The sequence below is a fragment of the Salvia miltiorrhiza genome, unplaced genomic scaffold, assembly GCF_028751815.1.
Source record: "Salvia miltiorrhiza cultivar Shanhuang (shh) unplaced genomic scaffold, IMPLAD_Smil_shh fragScaff_scaffold_124_2:::fragment_4:::debris, whole genome shotgun sequence".
Lineage (NCBI taxonomy): Eukaryota > Viridiplantae > Streptophyta > Magnoliopsida > Lamiales > Lamiaceae > Salvia > Salvia miltiorrhiza.
Window position 1 is genome coordinate 1 of NW_026651410.1, and position 10000 is coordinate 10000.

At 35.6% G+C, this 10000-nt stretch overlaps 2 protein-coding genes across 2 annotated transcripts; both read right to left on the bottom strand.

The window, feature by feature from the left end:
• Window positions 1–987: 987 nt before the first annotated feature.
• LOC131002393 (uncharacterized) lies at window positions 988–2435 on the bottom strand. The gene is made up of 3 exons (XM_057928892.1): window positions 1984–2435; window positions 1506–1587; window positions 988–1401 (listed from the first exon to the last, which is right to left on the bottom strand). The coding sequence occupies exon 3, from the start codon at window positions 1298–1300 to the stop codon at window positions 1007–1009; it is 294 nt and encodes a 97-aa protein (XP_057784875.1). The 5' UTR covers window positions 1301–1401; window positions 1506–1587; window positions 1984–2435; the 3' UTR covers window positions 988–1006.
• Window positions 2436–7209: 4774 nt separating this feature from the next.
• Window positions 7210–9900, bottom strand: LOC131002392 (probable protein arginine N-methyltransferase 3; the record flags this gene model as incomplete). Its single annotated transcript, XM_057928890.1, is given in 3 exon segments — window positions 7210–7822; window positions 9355–9522; window positions 9643–9900. Coding segments are annotated over 3 exon segments (876 nt in total), but the record flags the coding sequence as incomplete, so codon positions are not given.
• Between the last annotated feature and the right edge of the window lie 100 nt (window positions 9901–10000).

Genomic DNA, 10000 nt, shown 5'->3' on the forward strand with positions numbered 1-10000 from the left:
CTCCATTCATCAGAAGTAACATTTGAATAATCTTAGTCTTCGTATTCCCACCCTTTACAGTTTCAATGAGGAAAAGAACATCTATCAAAATAAACTAATCTTCCACAAAAAAAAGTAATCATTTGCTTCAAAATGTTCTCATTTTGCTGATTTACAAGGGCATAGCCTCCTTTAGTCCAGCCAATTAGGAAGTTCAACATTCAGCACATTTGACATGTATGATCAAACATGTGGAAAAAAAAAAGAAAGGCTAACCATACTCTCTCTGTATCCGAGTGAAGAAAACGTTTTAGTTCATAAATATCTAGATGACTGTAGCCCCCTAATTGCTTAACAGAGGAGAATGTTCATCATCCAATGGTTGTAGGACACTCATCATTCACAAATAATTTGCTCAGTATTTGTGTTCATCCATAGTGTCCGGTGCCCCTTCTCTATTACATGATCTAAAAGTAAGATATGCCCACTTCCTACTTTGAAGCAAATTCCCTGAAGATGGGACGGACTTCAAGCAACTCAACAAACTCGAGCCACATGATTCCAATAACAAATAACTTAATACAGGGTGTTCTATTCAAAACGAAGCAACAGAGCCAAACACAATCAGACACATGGATCCCTTTAATACGTGAAACTTTCGTTTTTTATCCACAGCAACAAAGATATCAATTAACCATTTCCTCAACATATCATACGCTAACATTTCAACTCTCAGTATCAGTCTTAAAGACAGGTCTATAATTTTCTCATATAATTCAAGCTCAATAATTTGTAGCACAAATCACAATTCAATCAATTTCCCTTCACTTTCAAATCAATGCAAAGAACCAAAACACTAACACAAACATCACCGTACATCCCAAACAATCAACAAAAAAATCTATTTCATATAGATCACAATTAGTAACCCGCTTGATACGAGCAACTATCAAAGATAATCATATACATACACACACAAAAATATATATAAGTGAAATAAATTAAAGCAGCAAACTTCAAACAAACTTTACCTGACTTTCTGAACGAGAATCATCTTGAGCTTGCGGGCAAGATCCTGTGCGCGAAGCCTGCGCTCCAAATTCTTTTTGGCCAAAACGCGCTTCTCGGAATTTTTGACGTGGGCAAGCTGTTCCTGCTTTATCATTCGCTCGATGCCGCTGGACTGCATCTTCCGCTGCATTAAGGTCAAAGCCTGATCTAAATTGCTGTTGTAAACCTTGACTCGGATGCCCCTGCACTGTTGCAGGTGATAACTCATGGAAAAGAAGGAGGTCCGCCGCATCGCCGCCGCCTGAATCATTGTATCGGCTGGAATTTGGGATTTGATTTGAGGGTTGTTTTGGAATGTCGGACTGGGTTAAATATCAAACTGGACCGCAGGGTTTGGGTGGGCCTCTTGTACTGCAATATAAAATTACTCATAATTTTTCATTCTTCAACATTCACACAAAATAATTCTGAGTATTTTATTTGTAAGCATTATTTTTAATATATCAATTATTTACCTATTTTATCATGTATGACTCCTACTGCCAAGCTTCGATAGGTAAGTCTTGGCTAAATTCCCTCCATTCCTCCTTTATTCACCTGCATTTATTAAAGCAACATGCCAACAGCACCGTCAAATTCATTTCAGTTATTTCACACTTCATTCGATTCAACAACAAGAAATCAATTCGATCACATTCGAGGTATTTACTGAGCTCAATATGCTATGTCCTATAATGCATATTCTCCATCCAAGCATGATCAGTATACACATGAAAATAGGCTCCACAGTTTAATAAGAAAGGATACACCTTAGCTCATAATCCAACACAGGGCTCATTGACGAGCATATAACAACGCTGTTATTCATTTAGCACAGTAGCAAAATCCCCACGGCTTATAAACGGAATTAGGAAAACCACAACCCCTGGTATTAAACTTTCACCTCATAAGCAAATAAATCAAGATACAATAGTAGAATGAAATAGACTTAACTTTAGAATAGAAGAACGTTGGGCTGCACTGCTGGCCGCTGGACCTCAAGAACAACGGCAACGGTGCGACGAATCAAGCAGACGCCGGCAGCGACGCCCCTAGTCGTCAACGACAGCGCTACTCGCCGACTGCACAGCGCCGGTGGTGGATCGAAACGATAGCAGCGGCTTCCCCAAAACGGCAACACACGAACCACGTCGGTCCAGTGGCGACGGCGGTGGCGGAAGTCTCGAGGCAGAGGAGGACGAGGGGCGTGAGATTGACAGAGTGAGGGAGAGAGTGATGGAACGGCTGAGTGAGGAGAGAGGGACGCCGGAGTGAGTGCGGCGGCTGGAACGACCGGAACAAGACCGGATTCTGGAGGAATGGCCGATGGATTTGTGAGAGAAGAATGGCTTGTGAGGTTAGAGAGAGGGGCCGATTGAGGGTGTAGAGGAAGGAGAGCTTGGGCCTCTTATTCATATGTTATTATTGGGCTAAAGTTTTGTTATTATTGGGCTTTTATTATTAAGTATGAATTTGGGCCTTTTTATTTGATTTAGTTGGGCTCTTTTATTTTAATTGGGCTTAGGCATTTTATATAAATTAGACTTTATCATTTTATCCAAATTGGGCCGGTTCTTTGTTGAGCCCAGTAAAATTTTTATTTCTTTTGTCGGGCCCAGTTTAAATATTTTAAAGCACAATTCTCGGGCTGATTTTGTTTTAAATACTTATACTGGATCTTATTTAATTTGAACCCAGTTGTTATTAGTAATTGGGCCGAGTTTTGTTTAAATTTAAACCTAAGATAACTCATTTTATTCTTTGGATTGTCGTATTATTTTAGCTGGGCCTTCCTCAAATTATTTAATTGAACCCAACTAATTGTCTCTTTATTCAACTGGGCCCTAAAATTATTTAATTACTTGAGCCCATAAATTACTCCAACTAAACTTTTCAATTTAATTATTGGAATGCCACGACTTGAGTCTTACTGACTATCAGAGGATAGATCAGTCAAACTAATAACACACGCAGCGGAAAACTTTTGTTTCGCAATAGCCTGTGAGTTGAGCACGTTGTTAGTCTTAGATTTCTCTTTGCTATTAATCAGTTTTCAGTTAACGAAAGGAAGAGCACAAGTAAGAAAGTAAATACTGAAAGCTGTAAATAATACAGAGATTTTTACATGGTTCAGAAAACACTTCCTACATCCACGGTCGGTTGATCAGACCAACAACTTCACTGGGCAAGTGCTTACGGGTGCACTGCAAACCTGAATGTGTGCTTACGAGTGCACACAACCGAAACAACTGAAGATCCAATCTTCAGTATCAACACACCTTGTTGGATTTCTCACTCCTAGCACGCACTGGGCACTAGGATCTCACGGAGACAGAACACCTTTTTGAACTCCTTAGCAACACAAACACTCGATTCAGTCGGTTGAATGGAGGTTTGAAAACTTGCCAACTAAACTTCAAAGAACAAGTTCTTTGGAGTTAGTTTGACCTAGGCTTTAGATAAACAAGGCTTGCCTAAGGTCTAAGAGAATGTATGTAATCAGCAGTGACTGGTTTTTGACTTTGGAATTCTCTTCTTTGATTCAAACTTGGGAGAGTCTGGGCTTTAGCTGAGAAACAATTTTGGGAGAGGTTCAGCTTATGTCGTTGAATCGGTGAAGATTGAAGTGATCCTCAAGCGCTATTTATAGGAGAAGTCTTGAATAGATCCGTTGGCGGAGAAGGTCTTCAAGATTTCTTCCGTTAGAGAGTAATTTGAACTTGGGCTGAGGCTTCAATCTTCAAGGTCCCTTGTTTGGTGAGAACGGATATGTTGAAGAGCAGGAGATGCGACATCTCTGAAAAGGTAATCACCAAAGAGGAATGACCTCTGCAGAGAAAGGACGATCCTGGGATCTCTGCATTCAATGCGGCTGTACTTCTGGAGTGCGTGGCTTCTTTTGAACGTTGGAGGTTTAGTCCGAGGAAAAATGTTTAGCTGATACTTGACTTTAGTATCAGTCCGCTGATTCCACTTGGCTCGCATTTAAGTAATCAGTTAAAAACTGATTCTTTGACTGATGCTTCAGTCGGCAACTTCAGTCTTTAGTCTTCAGTCCTTCGTTCTTCAGTCTTCAATCTTCAGAACAACAACTAAACTAGAAAAAGAACTCTAACACTTGAGTTCAAACAATTCTAGTCTATTACAAACGAGACCTATTGGTTTTGGTATCATCAAAACAAGGACTAGGATATTTCATTAAGTTCCCAACATAGAGGCATTTAGTCCTCACAATAATACGTTCCTGCAGATCTATTATCTTCACGCTCTTTATGTCATTCTCTATTCTTCTCCTCTTCTCTCTACTTTCAACACGTTATCAGCACGAGTCTCTAACCAATTGAATCAATATTGAAGATATGTCATATGAAAGCCAATTGAGTTAATATTGGAGGTATGCCATAGGAAAGAATCGTGTCTTTCCGACAAGGTAATTCATATTCGATGTATAGATGTGGTATTTGAATTATTACCTTGAAATTGAAAAAATTGATGAGAGAGACGAATGAAAATGGTTATAAATTCGTGTATTGCAATAGATTTGAAAATCATTGCTTGATATTTGCAATCGAAGGAGTATTATTAATTTTCTGTTTTGGTTTGATTGCTTCAATTTTATATTAGATCTACATTTGTAAATCTATAATATAATTTTACAAATTGTTGTTCGGTTATCTCCTATTTCTGTTCAAACTTTGGGACGTTTCTTGATTCAACCCAAGGTTTTGGTTGGTGTAATTCACTACTTTGGCCAAAACATATAAAGGGGACACTGCTCATATTTTATTTCTCCAAACTCTTCATTTTAGTCATTTGATTTCTTCAATACGTATTGATCTCTTGTTGCAATTAATGACATCAATAAAAGATTAAGTTATCTAGCATACATTCATTTAACGTTGCGGCTTTAATTGCTTGTATCCGAGTACAATTGCTTATCAATTGCTTTTCATGTTGTTTTTATGGTTGCAATTAATCAATAACTTTGTTGTGATTATAATTATAGTTATGTTAAACTGAGTATTGACGGTGGGAATAAAAGTTATTGCTTTTGAATGTCTTATTAATACAATCCGTGAAGGATTGTTGTGTTTAATCAATTCATCCTCGTGGAATGAATTTTGTGATTCTTAATAATCTTGAAGATTATTAAAAATAAATCACACAATGATACCACACTATATTAAAATTACAATTATTAATAATCTTGACGATTATTATAAAAAATGAATTGTTGATGTTCTTTATGAAACACAACAATATGATCTCAAATGAGATACGATATGTTCTTGATGAACACATGGAATAAAATTAATATTCCAGAAGAATATTGAAATATTGAGATTGCATATATATATATATATTGTCATTCTATCAAGTTATTGAATTAATTATTATTATTATTATTATTATTATTATTATTATTATTATTATATTAAGTTAAATTGTTGCTCCTGAAGTAGCACAATTAATATTGCTAAAGAATGTTGTATACTCTTGAGGAGTATGATTGTTCTTAAACTCTTATTGAGAATAGAAACATGCATGTCAATACAATTGAAAATGATGATAAACTTATTATCGGCTCTTGAAGAGCTTCATTGATCTCCCCATGAGTATAGAATAATTACACATGATTTATTATTTAATCCAATAATTATGTTGTGATGAATTTCAAATTCATACACCCAAAAGATTTTAGAAGTACTCATACTTGAGTATTTGGGTTATCTACAATACAATTAGTGCGTGATTAAAGTACCCCTTGAAGAGGATTTCTTATCTACTAAATTATTTTATCACCATTCAAATGTCTACGAAAATTACATGTATACTTTGTGAAAAATAGATATATAGAACCAATAATTGAGCATCAATTCATATATTGATACTTTGGTTTATCCAACTTAAGACTTTTTTCGGCATTAGGGGGAGATATGAATGATGAATTGTACAATGCCGTAAATTTCTTGCTGGATTAATTATGTTAGATTCATGCATTAATGAACTAGAAATTCAACAAGTTATTATTAACTGCCAAAGGAGTGAAATCTCATATACATGTCATATTGCACCACAAATAATTGAAGTCCATGAATGACGAAATTGGTTCAATTTTTATTGACGCCAGAAGCGTAAACGACCTATTGGTGCCCAAGATAAAATATCCGCGGATTACAAAATCTAATAAATAGATCAAATCATTCTGAAATCTCATGAAGAGGATCATCCTGAAGACGATGATCCCAATATATTTTGCACGTACACTAAATTATCGTAATATTGGGATTACGAAACAACAAGACCAAATATTATGGGAAATGGTGAAAATTTGATTTTACTAAAGTTGCCATGAACTTTGTGAATACGTGAGAATCATAATAGAAAAATCATAGTTGTCGACAACACTTTTGCCTCAACAAATTGCTAGTTCATCTTGAAGATTATTTGGATTAAAAAAATGATATTAGTGTGCCAGAAGCACTAAAAAATATAGAAGTAAGCAATGAGGTAGAGTCAAACTCGCTAAATGAAAATTAAGCGAGGTTAGTAGCTAAGGGATTGAGATTCCCAAATATATTCTCATGTTATAGATGACATTATGTTTCGTTATTTATATAACATTTTATGACAGTAATCATTGATATAAATATCAAATTTATGGACATTATGATTGTATTATTATATAGATCTTTAAAATATAAATATATATGTGAAAGTTCGTAAATAACTAAGTGAATTCTTTTCGAAGAAAGAATATTTATGAATACTCAAAATATTTGAGGAAGTTAACTCATATCTAAAGATGAGTTTTCAAAAACTTAGTTAAAACTAAGTATTGTCTCGATTTGTAGATCGAACATATTTTCGATAAAGTATTTCAAACTAATCAATCTGTATTTTATATGAATTTATCGACCTACCCGAAAAAGGCTTTGATGAATACGATATAGGTTTTAATGAAACAACATATTTTTAGGGTTAGTCATTTAAAGGAGAGTGTTGTTGTAAATATATATAATATATATATTTCCCTACTTAATGACTTAACCCTAAACCCTAACCCTAGCTTTGTATCTCCTATAAATAGAGGCATTTAGTCCTCACAATAATACGCTCCTGCAGATCTATTCTCTTCACGCTCTTTATGTCACTCTCTTCTTCTCCTCTTCTCTCTACTTTCAACATAATTACACTTTTATTTTTATCAAAATCGAACAAAGTCGAATTCAATGATTCTACGTTGTAACAAATCATCACAAGATCCAGCCAATTCACATAAAGATACAATCAATTCTCATTTTAAACGAAATTAATCATCATAAGCTAAACTCACATACAACTAGTTTATATGGAAGATTTGCGCAGGCCAGTTACGTTTTCTACCATGAGGGTCGATTCCAGTGAGTTCCATTGAAATGTCAATGCTGCGATGTTTAACAGATCGAACAACACTTACACGGGATTGTATTCTTGCAGCAGGGCAGTCCTCGGTACCAACAGGTGCCAGTTTCTCACCAACAAAGTTTGATGCCATTGCGACTGGCTCTCGAAATGTGAGGATAGTCTGTGACCAATGTGTGCTTGGACTATAGGGTGATGTCGACAAGTTGACAGGCTTATCACGACAAAACCTCTCAGTAAACCCGGTGTCAAACCACAATACAACTCCATAACACCAAGTGATTTCTGACTTAGAATCGGACGGGTTGTTCGATTGAGACAAACGCTCCAGTTCAACAATGGATGTAAAATCCATGTGCTTAGGTTGCATTGTCACCAGGTCAAACGTCTGAAGACAAAGATATATGTCAAGCTTAGACTGCTAAAATAATAAGCATAATAGAAAAATGAGTGAAACTGGGTAGATGAGGCTCAAAACCATAAATATGCCACCATTTCATGTGTACTATATTTGACCTTTTTCACAATCATTAGTGGTTTTGTCACATATAATGTACAAAGAGTATAAAGATAAAACAAGTCTTTGCCATTCTCACTTAAAATTTCATATGGGCCTGAGGGCAACATGAGGACACATAGTTTTGTTAATCTTCTTGAACACCTGTACGGGAACTACGAAATGTTTATGCATATTTCAAACATTAATAACATTGAGCCATCAGTATTATGGCTGCTGCTGGTCCTCCTATTCCATTTCATTAAAATAATAAATGCGTTATTTTTCTTGGGCATTTCTCATCTCTTAAACTACTATTTTGTCAGCAAATTAGTAATCATTTCCTTCTGACCATTATTCTTCAATTTTAGTGTAAATGAACTGTTTAAATTCCAAGTTTAGTTTGTTTTAGAACAAACCTTTTATTAGTGCATTTGAATTTCTTGAGAAGGTGAATAAGGAATATTTTCAGAGATTCCTACTTATCGATTTCATAATTTTGGCTCAGGGAAATTGGATTTATGGTTTATAAGCAATGTATATTTGACATGTGGTTCACTTGAAAGAAGAAATCATGTGCAGCAGGTGATAGAAATTCAACACACATTCTGGCTACCTAGAGCTCATACCCAGCAAGGTGTAGGTGGAACAGTGATAAAAGAAGTTTTAAGTAATTAATATATGTGAAAACAATGACAAATGCTGATTCAGAAGTGAAAGAATATAACATGTCAACAAGTTCCCCTAGAGTTTCAGGTTCTTGCTTCATATAAATCTAGAGTCAGCCTTCAGTAATATTAAGAATGTAAAACATTCCAGCAACAGTTAGAAATCTAATTGTATAATTATATGGCTACGAAAATTGGAGCCACTTTACATGAATATGGAAAGAGTCTAGCATAGTATTGATCCACACCTTCAAACTGGAACGAGAGAGAAACGAAAGAATTAACTTATGTTTAGATCTTTAGATTTTCCATGAATTGTAAGAGTTAGGCTAAAATAAATGAATGTGAAGCAACGGATGCATACAGAGGTTAAGCTACTCCTCCATCTAATCATTATATAGCAGTATCATTTAATGTTAAGAAAGATATATTTGCCATGAGTAAAAGATCAACATCTTGGAACTTAGTAAGGATTATAGCTTCACAACTTAATCCTGTAAGAGGGCGTTTATTTTGAAGGATTATGTTGACATATAAAAATAGCAAAACTAATTCCTTGTTTACTTTGATGGATTGAAACTTTGGGATGCCGCAAGGCCCTTGATTATTTCTATAATTTGAGCTAGTTTTGCTTGATTCTTATCCCATCAAAAAGGTGGGATTGGAGAGATCCTACTATTGAGGATAAAAATACTCAATCATCCATCTTATCAATCATTTAAAGTAAACACATAAAAGAAGATATTGAACACAAACCTGAAGAACTTTTGTGTTCGTAACAATATGAGAACTGTCAATGACATCAACAATGGGAAAGCGGGCAGCATGCTCAACAACCTCACGGCCGATATGAGACATATTGAATCCATATACATCTTCCCAGAACGGGAGACTGGTAGCTTCTCTTCCAAATCCAGCTAAAAACTGCATGGATAAAGGTGGGAAAAACTTATCAGCTCTAGAGTGAAAGGACAACATCTAAGTATAGAAGCAGCCGAAGTCGAATGAGGACTAAGTGTAGAGAAGTGGGGGCAGCTAACCCACCATAGTAGCTGTGTCAGGAAGGATAGCACCTCCAGGCTTTAACCACTTATCCCTTGCAAAGAGTACAGAGGTGAGCATTGACTCATAGAGCAGGCAATAGCCCATCCATTCACTCACTAACACATCAACACTTTGAGGTGGGATGTGCTCGGCACTGTCAAGCTCTTCAACCATGCCTTGAACCACTTCAATAGATCCATTTTGTTGACTGCCTTTACCAGATCTTCCATTTGACAGAAGATTATTATCTCCTGCAATCTGCACCAACCTCAATTATAAGGAATCTAGAAACAACACACTACCAGATGTAAACTATTTAAACAGTCTTAAAGAAAGTTCATAATATATCAAAGAAAAG

Coding starts and splice junctions, on each gene's coding strand:
- LOC131002393 (XM_057928892.1), bottom strand. CDS start 1,300: ATGATTCAGGCGGCGGCGATGCGGCGGACCTCCTTCTTTTCCATGAGT.